This window comes from Diaphorina citri, unplaced genomic scaffold (assembly GCF_000475195.1).
Source record: "Diaphorina citri unplaced genomic scaffold, Diaci psyllid genome assembly version 1.1 scaffold106, whole genome shotgun sequence".
NCBI lineage: Eukaryota > Metazoa > Arthropoda > Insecta > Hemiptera > Psyllidae > Diaphorina > Diaphorina citri.
Window position 1 is genome coordinate 120,367 of NW_007377543.1, and position 19,887 is coordinate 140,253.

Consider the following 19,887-nt stretch of genomic DNA (forward strand, 5'->3'; position numbering starts at 1 on the left):
GAAATAAAATTTAAACTAGCCAGGCAAGCAGTGACTGGAGGAAATTCCCTGAGCGTATCAATGATGCAAGAATTTCACACCAGCAATTTTCCGACGTATTCTTTCCTCGAACACAACCTAATTTTCGCATCACCACTCCGCAACATGTTACCTCTAGTATTTACTTGCCGCGTCCGAAAGAGTTTTTCTCTGGTTCATCCGTCCTAAGAGCGGTTATCGCTTGGTTTAATAATTATTGCATTAGGTACCTACCAAATTACCTATGTAGTTTGTAGGAATATCTTCTTCGTTTTCTTCGCCTTTTCCCGTGTACAGACGGGGTCGGTGTTTTTCGTCAGCCTCTTAATCAGCCCAATTTGTAGGAGTATCCAAAAGCTCCAAATTTTGTCTTGTTTAGACTTCTCGTAGAAGTTAAGATAGTGATTTACATATCGTTCTAAGACAGCACATTATAGACGTGTAAATTTGATTGAAATTTTGCATACACATTTCCTGGTCGTCATAATTGGGTAGTCTTCCCCCTGATACATTTTATCGTATCGTATGGTTTGTATTATTGTTCAAACATAAGTGAGCGGTAAGACAACATTTTCCATATAAATCAAAATAGAAATTTTTAATTGAAGTGGAGAGTAAAATATGTAATTTTTATGAGGCTGTATGATGTACAGGGTCCGGCAAAATCGGAACAGAATGACGATAAGACTGATGGAAATGTAAAGTTGAAACAGGATGTTAATATCTAAGACTTTCTCTGCCACTTAACCTTTTCTACTTCTGAAAATTCTCCGGTCTTGGAATCCTAATACATTAATGAGGAAAGCTGGGTTGTTATCAACACACACGCTATCCCATCTTCTCACCAACCCCGTTTATAATATGTTTAAATGTGTACCTCTTTATATTTTGCATTATTTTTATATCACGACCTACCCAATCATTTACTTATTCCAATATTCAATCCAGAGTAAATTCATTTCAATCTAAATAAGTCTGATATTGTTGGCAAAAAGGCAGACGTACTTATTGCATGAAAAACAACTACCTGTTTGAAGATGGAAGGTGTTAACAATTCAAATACAAGAAGGCAAAGTTGATTTTCAGTGACCCATCCAAGTATCAGCTATGATGCCTATGAATAAAACTGCTGTATCAGTTGTCGGATAAAGCTTGGCCAAAATACCATTGTAGGCACACAAAATACCGGATATTCTTATTTCCGATAGTGTTATTTTCTCTCACAATACAACTGACATTTATGAATTACACAACATCTTTTACGATAGAAGAAACTGAACAAAATCAATAATATTTTCAATTTGAAGTTCAGATCGTGACAAATTTCATCTGACGGAAATAGATTTGGCGGCATACCATAACAGCAGCTGAAGTGAGATTTTTGAGGAATTCTATGCTTGAGAATCTAGATATAGTTTGAAGCACACTTTACGACAATTCGAGAAATTTTTACAATTCAAAAGCTTCCCAGGATCCATGAACTGCGATTTTACTATTTACTTATGTGCCTATTGCTAACAGAGTAGGCACCTAGTCTTTGCTTGATGAGTGGAGATGGCTGAATCACCATCAATGCAGTAAACAGTGCATGGTGTTTGAGACATCTCCACCAATACGTGAAACAATATTAAACCTACTCGTAATACCTATACTTCTTACAATACCCAATAACCTATCTCTCTTATTTGGGATTTACTTTTTGATTTCTTTTACGTTATGTCTCATTCAGGCAATGTAAACAGGGTATTCTATTATATTTTACTGCAATTGTATTTTAACTTATTTATCAGAGTTGAGCAATTCCATACTTACTGCTAATTACCTAACTATTACTATTAATTTATTTATTCAAAACTAATAAGTACATTATTGTTTGAATTAGGTAAGGGAATTTACTATCTTCCCCCTCACTGGAAGAAAAGAAACGTAAGACAATAAGCACTATATTTATATTTAGCCTAAAGCATAATGCACTGGATTAGAGTTGAGCCTTAGATCGTGCAATCTATTTCCATATCAACGCGAAAGCTATACGCATCGTTTCCAGAAAATCTGGCAAAATAAAACAATCTCCCCCAGCCTATCTCAACCGTAAGGAAATCTAGAATAATATGAGTATAAATGTAAATGTTTTAATGATATGAGTTTGAGGCTTGTTTGATTATTATATTTCGATCTACTGAGTCCTAAGATCTCAGTAAAAAGGCATAAATTATGTAATTAAAGGAATAGAATAATATGTCAATATAATTATGTATAGAAATTAAAATTGCACAGTTTAACTACCTAGATAGCTACATACATAATATCTATTACATACACAATACACCCAATGATGAAAGTAACGAAAACTGGGAAACTGAAATGACCCAATGGAAAAACAATAAAAAAGAAAATTGAAATATTTTGCAATTCAAATTCAGCATGTCAGGTTAATGCGTACCGTCAAGGCTCATTAACTGAAAGGTACCGCCGTGCCAATTATTTGTAAATCAATGTACAAATCCCGTTTTACGGATTCCTGATATAATTGCAACCGAGCAGCAAAATGTCAACTGTTTTGCGCCTCATAAATTCGGAGGGGTTTCGTGTCTTTGTTAGTTGGAAGGTGTTGTCTCAGTATTCGCAAACAGTCTCAGTATTCGCATTGTGTTCGTGTGTGGTTCTTTTTTACGCTTGTAACTTTGAGTGGGTGTGACTTTGTTCCAATTTCTGAGTTCAATAACACTTTCACCCTGTTGGTTTTCAAATTCCCTGCCGGATAAGGAGCTCGAACTTGGAAGTCTCAGTTTACTGTACTTTCATCCTCATAGTATAGTAAAGGATAAAGAAATAAAGGCCTTCAGTCCTATCTTTTTCCGATTCCGTATCTACTCGTATAGGTACCCCTATTGATTCACAACGTAGACATTACTAGATTATCTACATTGAGATCTCTGAATCAATTAGTTTTAAAATCAAAATTAGATCCCTGGTTGAAAACTTTTCAAACCAGTACAATATCTTCCAAACATTCTCACCTTAACGGGATTACAGGCTGATAGGTGGGAGGGGATTATTGGAAAGGGAAGGCTTGAAATAATATTAAAGTGTGAAGTCCTATAAGTTGAAATTAAATTGATTGGCGCTAAGTCTTTATATTTAATTGGCACATAAAACGAGTTCAGAGGTTGTTAGTCCATCTTTACCCCGCGAATCAGAAGTGTCTAGGAACGATTTGTAGCTTTCGTAGCTTGTGTTTGTGCTTTAGTTATATAGTTTGTGCTTTTCCATCTTTAGTTTGATTGTCCTAATATCGACCTAGGGATATCTTTGATCGGGTTTCAGAGAACAACCAAGTGTAGTTTTCCGTGTTTTTCTCTTCTTTGCCCGAACATTTAGTCCCATTGTTGAAACTATTTCACGAAAACATCTCCTGTATATCGTATTCGTCACTATTAGGTGTGATAGAGTGAGGGAATGGATACGTATGCAGCCAAGGATAGAAAGGATACGTACATCATGTGTATAACAATAAGTAGGTCCCCAGTTAGTACAATGCTTCCCTTTTCACAGGAGAAGAGGGAAGTAAGACGTTGGAAAGCTTCAAGTTAAGGTGAAAACCCTGAGGAGTTCCCGGTAAGAACACAGGAATACAAACAGGATAGGAACACCACAGGCATGGACGCTTGTGGTTACAGGAACGGGAAGTTATCCTTCGTAGAGCCGAGGGAATTTCAGGATCCAGGAATTCAAGACACAGATGTGTTTGTGAATTATCTAAGTATGTTAGTCTGATCAAGACATAAGTATCTGTCCAGCAAGATATAAGTATCAGTAGTTTGAATAAACATGTATTTTGGTTTGGATGTTCCGACTTTGGACAGGATTTAGATAGAATCCTCTGGGATAAAATAACCTTTACACTCTGGGATAATATAATCTTTGCCATAGTCACTGGATTGACAAACAAGACCATTCGAACTGCCCAGATGTTTTCATTCAGTGAGCTCTCAAAGGGAACAATACATTTACAAGTGTCCAATATGAGTTATCGTCCCTTGCTCCCTTACATCCCTCGCTAAAGAAATAGCAAAGGTGGAGTGCGAAGGGCATCCACTCGTAAAATTTGTAGCCAAAGCCAAATGCCAGCCCAAAGCAATCACCCTAGATAGGGCTGATTGAGAGGCTGACGACAAACGCCGACCCCGTCTGTCGAAGAATTAAGAATTTGAGTTATCCTGATATCCGCCTCTGTAACGTGTACCTCGGGATACACCTAGGTGCATTGGCAGGAAGATGATGGGAAATGGACAGTCGAAACTTGAACGAAACTTTACACAAGATATTCCAGTCTGTTTTCAATTCAGTTGCATCTACAGGGTGTTTAAATGATGTTTTCATTCAAAAGAACAGCGTACTGAGTAGGTACTGACTTATTGACGGTGCATTTTTTCTTCTACGAGTAATTGTCTCTCTAGTTTGTCTTCAATTTTACTTTCGTTCTGTATATCTCAGCCTATTGGGAAGTTTTTGTTTTTAATTTCATAGTTATTTTGTATAAATTTGAAATGGGTAATTGAATTCAGTAATACTCTTATACCTACTAAACTTGGTTTTAAGATGTGCAGTGCTTAGTCCTAAATGAAAAGGACGCTGCACAGAAGGGATCTAAGGGATCGCTTTAACAAAATAAAATTAAGAGCCCATCCCTAAAGAGAATTCAGCTAATAGTTATAAGTTGGGATAAGGAAGTACACAATAAATTATTTTCGTACTTTTTTCTTGATTGTAGTTCCACCAGAAAAAAGTTCCAAGTTTTCCGGATAACCCCGTAAATGAAGCATTTACTTGGACATCATAATACAATAAGCATAAGCACAGTTGGAAACGGTAGGGAAAAATTGAAAGCAAAGTTTCGCATTACATTTTGCATTCCAATAAAACGGAGTCGTTAAATTTTTTTGGCAGGTCTATTTACCTCCTTGTATTGGCACCCTTGCAGTCCCAAGGGTCAAGTTTTTACCCCAGGAGAAAACGAAATTGTAATAATGATAAAAAAAAAAAAAAAGGAACGGAAAATAGTAAGCGGAAAAGAACTATACGCCTAAAATAAAAAGAACCGAAGTACGTACATGGATAGGTCCCTGAGCTTTCATTCGTATACGTACTTACCTACTAACCGACGCTACGTATACAGGTATCAGCTTATAAATGAAAAATTGCTAATTCTCATTTATACTGTCTCTGTACAAAAGATAATTTTTTGCCAAGTCAAATTTGAACCCAAAACACGCCAAAAATTCCTTTTCTGAAAGAAAGGCTTTGCCGTTTATGTGTTGTTCCCACGACAGTGAAAGGACGTAACTCGAAGTTTTGAGTTCATTTCGTACGAGAATATTGCGAAGTTTTTGCGAGTACATAATCTGGACAAGCACCAACTTGTGACTGAGGTGGATACTCTCATAACAATACTCTTTTTACAATGAATTTTGAAATATGAACCATTGCACGCGGACACATTTCGATCTGCAACACAAATAAGTGAAGAATCCACAATTTAGTACACAGATAATTGAGGAATCCGCATTTTAGCACACAAATGACCGAGGAATCCGCAATTTTAGCGATAACTCTTGTATGTCCCAAATGAACACAAGAAAAGAATGTTTGAAAAATAGCAACCGCATCTTTTGATTTATACTGAGATTAGCCTCCAAAATGGAACAATAAAATTACAAGAAGTAGCCGCAAAACAACTCGAGCTTTAACCTATAGATAATACCCATTAATTCTGTTTTATTGGTATCCCTATCCCCTGTGTATTTGTCAAATAAATAGCGTAATTCTCTTCCTAGAAGAATCACCTCTGTTTGAAACATTTGTAGCAAAATCTGTAGATAGTCCAGATTCCAGAAGCAATGGCATACTTACCAGTGAAAATACCTATCAAACCCTGCTGTAGCACAATGAGTTGATCAATCGGAATCTAAAATGTTGGAACTATTCGGTGACATCAAGCATATTCTCTCCTCCCAATCCAACTGTCAAATAGACGGCCTCATTCTGAAGCTGCACTACCGAGTCACTTGTGCTATCCTGCTGGGGGCATGCATAACGCTGGCGGCCCGCCAATTCGTAGGCAACCCCATCTCTTGCATCTTCAGCCCGGAAATTCCTGAGGAAGTGTTCAACACGTACTGCTGGATTCACTCTACTTGCGAGAACGAACATTATCCCATCAGGCTAAAATCCGCCCCGGGCGGGAATCGAACCCGCGGCCTAGCGCTTACAAGGCAGACGCGCTACAGAAGAAAGACTAGCCAGCCGTTCCGAGAACGAACATTATCCCATCAGGATAAAATCCGCCCCGGGCGGGAATCGAACCCGCGGCCTAATCCATGTTGATTTGAAATGACGAGACGAGTTAAATGGGGAAAGAGCTTCTGAAGAACGATAGACTCAAAGAGTTTCGGAATGGTAGAAAGGATTGAAATAGGACGATAGCTAGAGACGAAATTCTTAGGAGAGCCCTTCTTGGGGACAGGAGTTTCCCCGCTATAGGAATATTTTTTGTTCAAATTCAAAATTTCTTCTCGTGATGGTACCCTTGATATGTGATTTGGTTCTCCTTTTCTTGAAGCGAAAATTGGAAAAATGGCGATAACGAATAATATTTAATAATTAAATTGACAAAATTTTACATAAATTTTCTCCTTGTTTCCAAATTTGAATTTCCAAAATCGGTTCAGTTCTTAGAAGGATGAAAATCTTGTCTCTGATTGTTCAGCACAATTTTGGTATTCCTTCGAAAAAAATACCACCTTTTCAAATATGTCCTTTGAAAAGAGGTGCGTCAAAAATAATGTTACATACATCTACTCTTCAAACACTTCCAAGTTGAGATTTTTAATTGGAAACAAAGTTTGAAATTGTAACTCTTAATATTTGAAATCGAAACTCTTGAAGTTTTCTGTTTATAAGCTTCTTTAGGCTATGATGACCTTTTTACCATCTTGTGAATACCTTCTTAAGTTCTTACTTTTAAAAAACCCCAAATAGGTATTAAATAAATTTAATTAAAAACTAATTGATTTTATATAATAAAATAATAATTTGTATATTGAAAGTCTTTTGTTGTGTTTTTCTCGAATTATGTGATATCTTCCTATTTGCACACAGCTCAATCATAGTAAAGAGTTGAAGACTTTAAGATATATTGGGAATTAGGATAATTTCTGCCCCATTTTATTAAAATCGGACATATCGTTTGAGATTTATTAAGAAATGAACAGATTTGTGAATGCAAAATCTTCGAATTGAAGGCCAAAAGCTTATACACGGGATTGCCTGCCTATATCTTGTTTATTTATGTATAATTATTATATTTGAACTATTATTTTAATCCCAATAATGATAATATAAGTTAATTGGCGGGGCGGAGCGCCCCTTTTACGCAAAAGCTCTACAAAAATCCAAACTTTACCTCACCAGTTACACTGCCAAACGCGTTTGAAGCCTTTAACAGCGAAAAAACTTTAGAACAATAATAATAAAGACTTTTTCATTAAAGAATGTGAAACAATGTATGTAAGATAAAGAAGAAGGCGGGAGACAGAGAGAATAAAAGGGAAGAAGGAAAAGAAATAAAAGGAGAAAGAGAGAGAGAGAGAAGAGAGAGAGAGAAGAGAGAGAAACTTTGCATGTTGAAACACACAATTAAAAAACTTTTAAAGAACAATTAAAAAAGAAATATTTAAACAAACAAGAAGAATAATGAGGAAGAACATGAGAGTGAGAGAGAGATCTGATGACGAAAAAAGGAGAGAGGGATGAAAGGAGAGAAATTGAAAAAAATCTGGTGTGAACATCACACGACTTTCTATGACATTTGCGGAATACGTGTTAAAACAAAAAAGTCCCGAGCCACCTACGGCGGCCGATTTTGGTCGAAAATTTTCCATCTCAGAATACTCCCCATGAAATAAGGGATCATTTAAAGTGTCCGAAAATTGAACTTTCTTTCTCGCCCCCTCCCCATTCAATGATATTGATGGACCAGTCGACAGTAGTATAAGCTATAAACGTATAAACCCCTCTTAACCGCAGATTCATGGGTAATGGGTTTAATAACAATAAGCTAGCCCACTATTACAAGAACCAACTGAATAATATATGCCTACAATACATACGTTTCAACGTTTAAACCTACGTCACGACTACATTAATCCATGCTATTTTGGGGCTGCACAATCCGCACAGCTCGTAATTCTGTAATACTCGTGTGTCTAGGTACAATGTTTACCTCTGTATCTATTTGCAGTGTTTGGAATAGTAAATTTGCAGTGTTTTGAATAGTAAATTTTGCAGTGATTTGCATGACCGGGCCTGGTTGCGAATATCTAATTCTATTTGTGTAAAGTAGTACTCAAATACTCCCCACCCCCTGAAACTTTAAATACGCTAGTGAGTCTAGAGCTCTAGAGAATGGAGCAGTTGCAAATGGGTAAAAATTATAAATAAATGGTCGATTCCTATGTACAAAGTTGGGAAAAATCCAAATCTGAGGTCAAAACTCCGAAAAAATAACTGTAAAAGGTCGAAAATTCAATTTTCCGTTCTAATGAAAGAGTTCAAATATGTGTGACGTCAGACTTCACCTGACTTTGAGATTGATGAACCAGAAGGAGAAGTGGACATGTTTAAGGATTTTTATGCAGCATTTGCACAACAAGCAAGACAAGGAAATGAGGATGATACCTAATATGAGTAATAGCAGTGAAGAGATTCTTGAAAATATTGTGACAGGACGTCCAAATTATTCCTTCAACTCCTGAACATGCTAGAATTATTCCTTCAACTCCTATACTTACCCTCCTTAGAAACAAATGTTCCTATTTTTTTTTTTTTAGTTAATTAGGTACTTTTTTGTTTTGTTACCCACCAAGACGTGTGCCTTTTTATTTTTATTTAATTAGGTACCTACCTACCTTTTTTTTTTATCCACCAAGATAATTATGTTCCTTGTTTGTTTATTTGAACTTACCCAAGAAATGTGCCTTATTTATTTATTTGAAACTAAGTATGTGATAATAAAAAATAAAAATGATAAGAGAAGAAAATATAAATGTGTTGGATTTTTTTGTCTTAGTAATGGCCCAATGTCCACAAAAATGGACAATTTTTAGCAGGGGTTTTCAAGGTAAAGGAAACATAATTATTGGAATTTTTTCATTCCAATGTGTCAGAAAAGACTTCTAGTTTTCAAATCTGTAAAAAATTCTAAGAAAAATGAAAGAAAAAATCTTGGTCCTCAGAGACTACAAAACATATGTCCACTTATGTGGACATTGGTCCTCTATTCATACAAAGGTGAAATTGACCGCGCCCAAGCCGTATTTAATCACACCGAAGACTTTGTCCTCTTTCCCAACGAAGCTACAACGTCCCTATGCGCCTGGAATGCGCGCAACGCGGCGCGCCAGAACCTCCTATCGCTCGGTCATAATGGTGTGGTGAGACATTTGTGTCATGCGCCTACCTCGGCTTCGTTCCTGACCTGTTCAGATGACTTCCGCGCCAGGTTCTGGTATAAGAGACAAATCCATGTGAGTGCTTAATGAGGGCACAGTCAGCCCAGTGGTAACGCGCTCGCTTCGAAGGTCCCGGGTTCGATTCCCACCATCGATCGACAAAAATTTGCACTCGTATTTCGATTTCAAATATAGCTGTATTTTATTATTTAACTTTTTTTTTTTCAGTCATCATACGAAAGTTCTCTTTGGACTAGTTTGGACAATGGCCCCCTACCCCTACCACACCCGCTGCCAGTCCAGACTAGTTCAAAGAGAAATTTCGTATGATGATTAAAAAAAAAGTAGTCACATAATGAAATATGGCTTTAGCCCAGTGGTAACCCGGTTGCAATCAAGGTCCCGGGTTCGATTCCCACCATCAACAAAAATTGACACTCGTTTTTCGATTGAAAATATTTCAACGGGTTACTTTCTGATGTTCTTGTGTTGAGCCAGCACCTATAAATGGGAATTATTGTGTCTCTTATCGCCCATCTGATGAGGGACATACTACCACATAGGCATGTTACGACACAGACCATTGGAGTCTAATGTGGCGTCTAGTGTGGTTGTATCATTATTACTACGAAATAAAAACGTCGGTGACCCATCTTTTTTCTCTCTCAAGGGCTCCTAGCCATAACCAACCTAACCTAGTTGACAGGTTTTCAAAGGCCGGTCTACTTGAAAAGGAAAAGCACAGATATCGGACCAGCCTAGGCTAGCTGCTTGCTTCCAGTTTTTCAAAGAGTTCGAAATCTTCCAGTGTGATACGGGCCTTAAGCCATAAATAAATGTAAAAAATCGAGAAAAAGAGCTATGAAATAAAATAAAAAAACACAAAATACTTTGTATAATAAAAAGAAGCATGTATATATTTTTGTTTGTATTTCTGAGATATAAAATATAATGTTGTTTTTTTTTATTTTTTTCTTTGTACACAATTTCAACAAATAATAAAAAATACGAGTATAAAAGTCGTGTTTAGTCTGGAAAAAGGATTTTTATATGCATTCCCCATGTTGTTTTCTGACCCCCTCAAATTATAGTTTAAAAATTTTTATTTCAACATTTCAATAGGTAAATCAAAATACCCTAATTATTTCGACTTGGAAATTAGAAAAAGGGGATTACATACCTACATAAGGACAAAAATATGTGAGTGAGATACAAAAAAGAACTACTCTTTTCAGTGAACTAACTCGGCTATTGAGTCAATTCCTCCTTGTAGAGAAAGTTGAAGCGTGAGTTACCCATTAGACTCATTGGATTGAGTAGTTCACTGGAAAAAGAGTTATTTGTTACGACTCACTCACTATGAACCCATCTCTATTGAAAAGTTCAGTAGGGTTGGAGTTGATAGAGCACTCGACTTTTATAATACACATTTTAATAAAAAAAAATATGCCTACGGGGATAATAAAAAAAGTACCGTATAAAAAGAAATAGATATAGAACTAACTTAAAGATTTAAATATTGGATAAGTATAGAAAAGAATAAGTTGGATTGTAATGTACACGAGAGTATAAAAAAAGTTCACCTACTTATGAGGGGTCTTTGAAAGAAGGGCCATTCTTCAATAGAATAGAAAACAATACCGAAAATGGGCGAGGGTTCAATCCCAGCTCAGGCATGAAATTTTATCCCACAGATAAATAATCTTTAGGATAAAATTTGATTGTTTGATAATCTGACCACAGTAATGAAAGTAGCCTCCTGCGAGGCTAAAGGGATTTTAGTCCCATTCAAGTAGTATAAATATAAAATATAAATCAATAAAATAAATCATCATTTCCCAACTAAGTCCCTTTACCAACCACCTGTTTTGGTTTCTTGAATATCTGGGTAGAATCCTTTTTCCAGTTGACAATAAATTAAGAAAGGTAACCATTTTTCAGCAAAGGGGATCAAAGGTCTCATTCTATCACACGTTTGACTCTTTTATGACAGGATTTGTCTGGGGTGAACTTTTCCATCTAGCCCACGTTCCATAAAAAAGTTCCCACTTTGCATTTCGTACCTACTACTCACATTTTCCCCCTCTGCAATTGAAAAATAGTTACCAAAAAAATATAAAATAATAACTAATAATATAAATAGTAAGAAAAAAAAAATAATAGCTTACCCCTAAAAGAGATTTAGCTAAAAATCGAACATTTTTACAAGCCCAAAAATAACCCCGAAAACAAAGCGTCTTTTATCGTACGATTCAAACTTCAATTTCCACGACTACAAGATAAATTTCCGTAGAGACAATTTTATCGTACAGTGGAATTTCTCGAATAAATTTTCGTAAATGTAAATCTATCTCTCAATGGCCAATTACCGCACCGGGGAATTTCTCCGAAAAAATCCCCTACAGTAAAATTTCTGATATTTCCTCAAAGGAAATTTATCTGAGAAGTAGGTCGTAAAAATGGGAGAAGAATTCCATTTATTCTTGGGAAGTATAAGATTTATAATACGCGAGTATAACTAAAGGGAGGGGATAATAAATTATATTATAGAAATATTTTACATGACTTTTTTGAAAGAATTAAAAATAAACTAAAATAAAACTGTAGGTATACTTGGAATTTCCATTTGAAATGAAATGTTAATTTGTTACACACTAGGTAAGTAAGTACCCTCATATTAGTGCAAACTTCAACAATTTGAAATCACGGCACAGTTGTGTGTTTGATGGTGGATTTCACCAATGACTTGAGAGATTTCACTGATTTTAATGATCCAAAAAGGAGTTTTTAATGATCCAAAGAAGAAGTTTTTAGTGATCCAAAAAAGGAGGAGTTTTTAAAAACTCGAGTTTGGATCATTAAAAATTCTCCCATAAGTGAAATATCTCATGAAGTCATTGGTGAAATCCACCATGAAGCTTCTTAGACAGATTGATTGCTTCATCCCAAATATCACTATTTAATTTTATTTTATGAATAATCACTATTCAATGAATGCACCCAAATTCAAGACTAGTCAGAAGAGAAAGAAGAAGGGAGAATCAAGAAGAAAAGAGAAATGAAGAAAGATGGACAGAAAACAGAAACAGTTAAAATAAGAAATAAATTATTCTGCTGTGATACTTATACCACTAAAAGGTATACCCAGAGCCACAAATGGAGGTTTAACTTATTCCCATTGGATTAATCTGTAGTCACTCAAAGATGGGCCTGGGTATAACCCCAAGTAATCATAAACAACCTAAAAATGTCAAAGATTTTTTATTTTAATCATCATCAAATCTTAAGTCGTTCCAGAAATGGGTTGACTGTGAACAAAGCCTCTCCACCATGTTCTATCTTTGAACTTTTCTTCGTTAATTACTACAGAGTTTGGATCTAAACCTCTTTTTTCAATGTCTTTAGGAATCATATCTATCCATCGCATATATTTTTTTATAATAAAATATCTTTATTTTTGTATTTAATAAAAAAAGAAAAGAAAGGAAGTTTATTGCAGTAATGTGACACAAGTACATATGGTTATGTAGAGTTTTGTTAATGTGTTCTAACAAATAGAACAAACGGAGGTAGAAGATAGAGAGCATTATGTATCAGTCGATAGCAAAAATACGAATTATTGCTAAATACTTAAATAGGGAATCAGTCAATCAGTTATTTATTATAACTTTTCCGGGAATCGAATCTGGAATTCTTGGGTAAAATTCCGGAAGTTTGATATTTCTGGACAATTTTGGGACGGTCTATTATCATTTTTTCTGTTGCAGATTTCCCTGAATAATACGGATAAAAAAATATGCTTTAAGTCCGCATTCCCCTTTTACGTAAATCGAGATTGTCCAGATTCTAAATTTGTTTGCTCAGAAGTGACCAAAGTTCAACTCTGCTTACGTACGTTTACCATTAAAATCAAAATTCACTCTTATTTTAAATTTATCAATTCAAAATTTCTTATTCCTTAAATCAAATTTTCTATTGCCTTAAATCTATTTCACTGTCTATTGCCCAAAATCTAATCTAACGGAAGAGTAGGGAAAGAAAATCATTTACAAAATGATAATAATATAAATCTTTTACATAATTCGTATTTTACAAGCGCTCCTTACGTAATATTCGTATCCGTAAATCCTAACTAAATAAAGGAGACGTTTCAAAAAATGTGCCAAAAAAGAAAATAGATAATGTCTCTTTGCCTGTTTCGACAGCAACGAAACAGTTTCTCAGACTCTTTTAGTCTGTGTCATAACATACTTATCCCTTAATGACCCTCTTAAAAGTTGTATCTCAGGTTCGGTTTATCAATAGCATTTATCAGGCTGTCAAATTTAATGTGTTTTAACTGGCCGATAATTTTAACAGCCCGATAAAAGCAATGGAGCAGTTGCAAATGGGTAAAAATTATAAATAAATGGTCGATTCCTATGTAAAAAGTTGGGAAAAATTCAAATCTGAGGTCAAAACTCCGAGAAAGTAATTTTAAAAGGTCGAAAATTCAATTTTTAATTGCCGTTCTAATTAAAAAGTTCAAAGAGTTGTGACGTCAGACTTAACCTAAAAATGCGCAGAAACGCTTGCGCACAAACAAACGAAGCGGGAGTCATGAATTATGACGTCATCGCCTACGGGAGCGTAATTACCGGTATTTTTTAAATCGATTTATCTCGGGATCTAGAATTTGTAGAAGAAAAAGAAAAATTCCGTTGGTCCTCATTTTTCCTCTATGACTTTGAAACATCACCCAAGTAAGCGCAACAGATCTATTGATAAACCGAACCTTAATCTGTTTATTGAAATTTTGTAAATTACAAAACTACACCAAGCCCTGATTATTATCTTTACAAATTGCACACACAATAACTTTCCAATTAACAATAAGGATTCAACAGAATGGAGCCAGAAATAGTCTTCATTAAATCAAAATGGCGCCTGGCATGATTCAAAATGGCGCACTAGTAAACTAGTATAGTTCTGAATCAAAATGGAGGCGGGTGTTACCAGTCCACACTAATGATCCATCATAATGGCGTCTGGAAATTGTATCCATTCAAAATGGCGGAGTATTTATTATTAATCCAAAATGGCGTCCGAAAGTTGTATTGATTCAAAATGGCGGAGCATTGTATTGTATTGATTCAAAATGGCGGTGGTATTACCAGTTGGCCATACAAGGTTTGTTCAAGGTCATGAAGTAGATTTGACAATGGCCACCTCCTTTAGCCGAGGAGAAGAATACCTGCAATATAAATACAAGAGATAAGGATTAGAATTTAAATAATAATAATAGTGCTTATTTTTTTTTTTTTATTATTTTTTTTTTTTTTTTTTTAAGAGGTTTGACAGAGGGAACTTTAACTGCTATGGTCTTATCGTCCCGAAATCGAAGAGAGAAGGAAGACAGGATAGGAAAAAGCCAGCCGTTCCGAGAACGAACATTATCCCATCAGGATAAAATCCGCCCCGGGCGGAATATCATCGGTTAGCTCTACCGACAGCTGTTCTCAACCTTTCTTAGCCAACCTCAGTGGTATACTCGTAATAGTAGTAGTGCTTATTTATACTGCTCGCATAGGACTGTAAAGTCCCTTTACTCCAGCAGTGGGCTCCTACTATTATTGTGGTCAAATTCTCAAATTATATGAGGCTAAAATTCCATACCTCGGCTGGGATTGAACCCACGCCCTCCTGTTTACCAGGCGAGCGCCTTGACCACTACACCACCAATACTTACTTAAATTCTAGTTGTTTCTTTATAGTCCCCATTTTTCTGTTCCTTTTTATATCTACTTTAGTGTTCACGTGTTCACTGTTCACTGAAGAGGCAAGTTGCTTACGATTGTATTTGAATAATAAAACACTTACTTAGGAGTTTTATGAGCAAATGGAGGGGGTAAGTGAGAAAAAAGGAAAGTTCAGGTCCGGGAACCGGGAACACACTTAGGCTTAATCAAAGATTAGCAAACTTTATTGATGATCAAATGTAACATGACAATGATAATTCAGTGATCAAGTTGGCTAACCACTAAACTTGAGTATATTCAGGACATAAAATAATGAGAAAAAAAAAACGTAGGTACCATAATTTTTGAAAACCAATTTATTTCATTTTCTTCTTCCTCGCCTTTTAACGTCTTCAGACGGGGTCGGCGTTTATCGTCAGCCTCTCAATCAGCCCTAGGGTGATTGGGTTGGGCTGACATTTGGTTTTTAATACAAAATTTCACGCGTGGATGCCCTAGGCTACTCAACCTTTGTTATTAACAAGGGAAATTTCTAAGCTCACCTTATCATTTCTCTCACAGAGAAACTTGAGGCGCTGAGATTTCTTGTGCATGAATACACCATCCAGATGTCCAGTCTCTACACTGCGTATTTCAATAGCCTTGTTACCCCATCCCATGATCTATGTATAATAATATTAATAATCTAAGCTCACCTTATCATTTCTCTCACAGAGAAACTTGAGGCGCTGAGATTTCTTGTGCATGAATACACCATCCAGATGTCCAGTCTCTACACTGCGTATTTCAATAGCCTTGTTACCCCATCCCATGATCTGGCCGGTACCTATGTACGCTACAGACGTTGGCATTTCACCCCATTGTAGCAGAATGTTCTTGGATACCTGGAATACAAAATGAAGGGTTTGCTTTCAAGTGAGATTTCCTTTCGGAAAATATGATGAAAATTGAACTGAATTTCTGAAATGTTTTGAAGTGAATTTCGGTGAGCTTTCCTTTCGGAAAATGCGATTAAAATTGGCACCTAACAATAGATCTAGTATGTAAAATTGTCGACCTTAACTTGGACCTTAGGTTGATCTAAAAGTTCAGCCTGCTACACTTTGTAAATGAGTAAGGTTTTGTTTTATGATTTCTGCCAATTCTACCCAATTAGGAACCTGATCTAATACTCAATTCCTTTGAATTAGTAAACAACAACAAGTCTATCCAATTTGAACAGGTTTTGTGTGATTTTTCTCGATCTGTCCCCAAACGATCCCGTCCTTCATGTTTTCATCTCGAAAAATATCACAAAGGACTTTTAATCTAGAATTAGAACTGACAAATCAATCAACTTCTTACCTTTCCATAAGTATTCACATAGACTCCCTCATTATCATAGCAGAGGAGTAGTTGCATGCCGTTAGAGTTAGGTAACGCCACGATGCAGTGTGGACATATTGGTCCCTGAATATGTTTAGGTAGATAGATATCGTAGACCATGGCTGAGTCCAGATCTACAGCATGGAACCCATCCGCCGACCCATAGATCACTTTCAATCTAGTACCTGAAATATAAAGGCTGACATTAGGTTTTGGCTACGAAAAATAAATCTTACTTCGCTGAGTGCGATTTCTTTAGCAAGGGAAAATTCAGGCTGGTATTGTTCTTCGCGTGCCTATCCATTCCGTATGTTGGCGATCATCATGGCTATTCTGATTTTGTTGGTTGCTATCCGGAACAGTTCTGCTAAGATCTTGTTGAACCCAGAATCTGAGGTTGGAAATTCTTCTTCTTCCTGGGCTTCTTTTTCCGCCTCGCAGTAGCTCGTATCTTTTGGTGTATCTTTGGTGGTTCCTCATTATGTGACCTAAGTATTGAAGTTTGCGACATTTGACGATGTTCACGAGTTCTAGGTCTGGTATACTCCCTGTTTAAAGTCCCCCAGCCAGACTATAAATAAATCAAATTAAAATACAAATCCATTATTTCACACTTACCTTCTTCTACGGTCAGATCTACTAGGAGGGGTCGGTATCCGAGTTCACCGAATGATTTGAATGCCATGAACTTGTGATAGGGTTTAGGTGCCCATGCATAGATTTCTATTGAATCCTTGAGTGCGATGACCAGAAACTTGATACGTTCGTATTTGACAATACGGAAATGTACTGCACCTGTAAAATAGAATAGAATATCAATAGAATATGAATAGAATAACGTAGAATTAACTTGTGCTAGTGTTTAGGTGCAATTAGATTTCAACAGTTTAGGAACATTTAACAAACACAAGGAACATTTAACAAATTTTAGGAACATTTAGCAAAGTCTGGGAACATTTACTTTGTTAAATGTCAGAGTTTAGAAGACTAGACTTCGCTAAATGTTCCAAGACTTGCTAAATGTTCCTAGAACCCAAGCCTTCAGCGTATCAGAGAGGTCTTAAATGTTCCTAGACTTTGCTAAATGTTTCTAAACTTTGTTAAATGTTCCTAGACTTTGCTAAATGTTCCAAGACTTTGCTGAATGTTCCAAGACTTTGCTAAATGTTCCTAAAACTTTGTTAAATGTTCCTAGACTTTGCTAAATGTTCCTAGACTTTGCTAAATGTTTCTAGACTTTGCTAAATGTTTCTAAACTTTGTTAAATGTTCCTAGACTTTGCTAAATGTTCCAAGACTTTGCTAAATGTTCCTAAAACTTTGTTAAATGTTCCTAGACTTTGCTAAATGTTCCTAGACTTTGTTAAATGTTCCTAGACTTTGCTAAATGTTTCTAAACTTTGTTAAATGTTCCTAGACTTTGCTAAATGTTCCAAGACTTTGCTAAATGTTCTTGGACTTTGTTAAATGTTCCTAGACTTTGCTGAATGTTCCAAGACTTTGCTAAATGTTCCTAGACTTTGCTAAATGTTCCTAGACTTTGCTAAATGTTCCTAGACTTTGCTAAATGTTCCTAGACGTTGCTAAGTGTTCCAAGACTTTGCTAAATATTGTTCCTGTTTCTACACTTTGTTTCCACGTTCTATGTTACCTTGCAAGTCTCCCACATTGATCCATCCGTTCCGTCTCTCAACCTGTCCGTCCATCTTGAGTATCTTGCTCTTCAGCCAGGACAGGTAGAACACTCGCACTCGGTTTCTTTTCCCGGATATGGTGACCAGGATGTTCTGACCTTCGAGTACCTCCATCTGTTGGAACCGACGTCTGTTCACCAACTGGTAGACTTTGCCCTGACCACTGCGGTCTAGCAGCATGAGGCCTGTTTCCGTGCCGATCAGGAGGTTTACACCTGCGGAGGGAAAGAATAATTTATTATTATTATCATCAGTAAAATGTGAAAACAAGTTTCCAACAATTTATACTGCTTGAATAGGACTAAAGGGTCTCCTTACCCTAAAAACAGTCGAGCGGATAACATGGAGAAGGTAGAGAGGGAAAAACAAATTCAAACTTCATAGTGCGAAGAGCATAAAGATTTATACTCTCCACTTCACTCTATTTTTAGCCTTAACCAGCCTAGTTAGCTTGGATGATAGCACGTCTGCCTTGTAAGCGCTAGGTCACGGGTTCGATTCCTGCCTGAGGCAAACTCGATTTCCGAACGATAAGACTCCCATTGTTGCAGTTCCTTCTATACCGAACATTTTTTTAATACATTTTCGCCGTTTTGACTTCAGAATTTGGGTTTTCACAACATTTTACATAGGAATCGACCAATTTCTTCTTCAAATGCAAAATTTCCATTGACAAGACTTAACCCAATAAACACAGAGAACTATTTCTCACAGAATTTACCCCAGTAAAAATACGCAACAGAACTTACCCCACAGAGCAGCGCACAGGATTTCACTACCAAACTTCTTCTTGTACTTGCGTATCTCCGGTGTGTCTGAACTTAGATCCTGACATGTGGGTGTAACGTTTACATTGACATGACTTTCACGACGAGACTGGAAACCAGAGAGAAAAATAAATGTTATATTCTTCTTGGGTTTCTGCACAAGCGCAGATCTTAAAAAGAGCAATATGAAAGGAACTTAATGAAATTTTGACGTCACGGCAGCAAATATAATGGTTGTGCAATGTTTTTCTCCCTAATTTTACGTCATAACTTTTGAGAAGTGCGAAATACAAGGAATTTTAATAAGAAAGGCGAGCCTGTGATAAGCGCATTTACCCTGTCCTGTGGTTTACATAAAACAGCAGGGGTGACCCAGCCTAATTAGCTTGGTTGGTGGCGCGTCTGCCTTGTAAGCGCTAGGCCGCGGGTTCGATTCCCGCCCGGGGCAGACTTTATCCTGATGGGATAATCTTCGTTCTCGGAACGGCTGGCTTTCTCCTACCCCGTCTTCCTTCTCTCTTCGATTTCGGAACGATAAGATCTTAGTAATTATAATTACAGTTCCCTCTATCAAACCTCTTCAAAAATGGTGTTCTCACCTCTTCAGTAGACTTGTCCTGGCGTTGTCCCGGGGCACCAGAACTGGAAGAGGTCTGAGTGAGTAGATCCGGTAGAACTGAAGAGGTGCGAGCTCCCGGTGTATTCTGAGAGGCGTACGATTCACCACGATGATTGTTATCTCGGTTCTGAAAATACAAAACCAGCGGAACAGTAAGAACAGTTAGACACATCAT

The 19,887-nt window shown here is 36.6% G+C and overlaps 1 protein-coding gene across 1 annotated transcript; it reads right to left on the reverse strand.

The window, feature by feature from the left end:
* Positions 1–14,419: 14,419 nt before the first annotated feature.
* On the reverse strand, positions 14,420–19,887 carry LOC103524582 (serine/threonine-protein kinase mig-15-like). The gene is made up of 8 exons (XM_026819949.1): positions 19,693–19,887; positions 19,076–19,202; positions 18,284–18,541; positions 17,252–17,428; positions 16,613–16,818; positions 16,023–16,152; positions 15,811–15,869; positions 14,420–14,763 (listed from the first exon to the last, which is right to left on the reverse strand). Exons 1-8 carry the CDS (start codon positions 19,885–19,887, stop codon positions 14,680–14,682), a joined length of 1,236 nt encoding a protein of 411 aa, XP_026675750.1. The 3' UTR covers positions 14,420–14,679.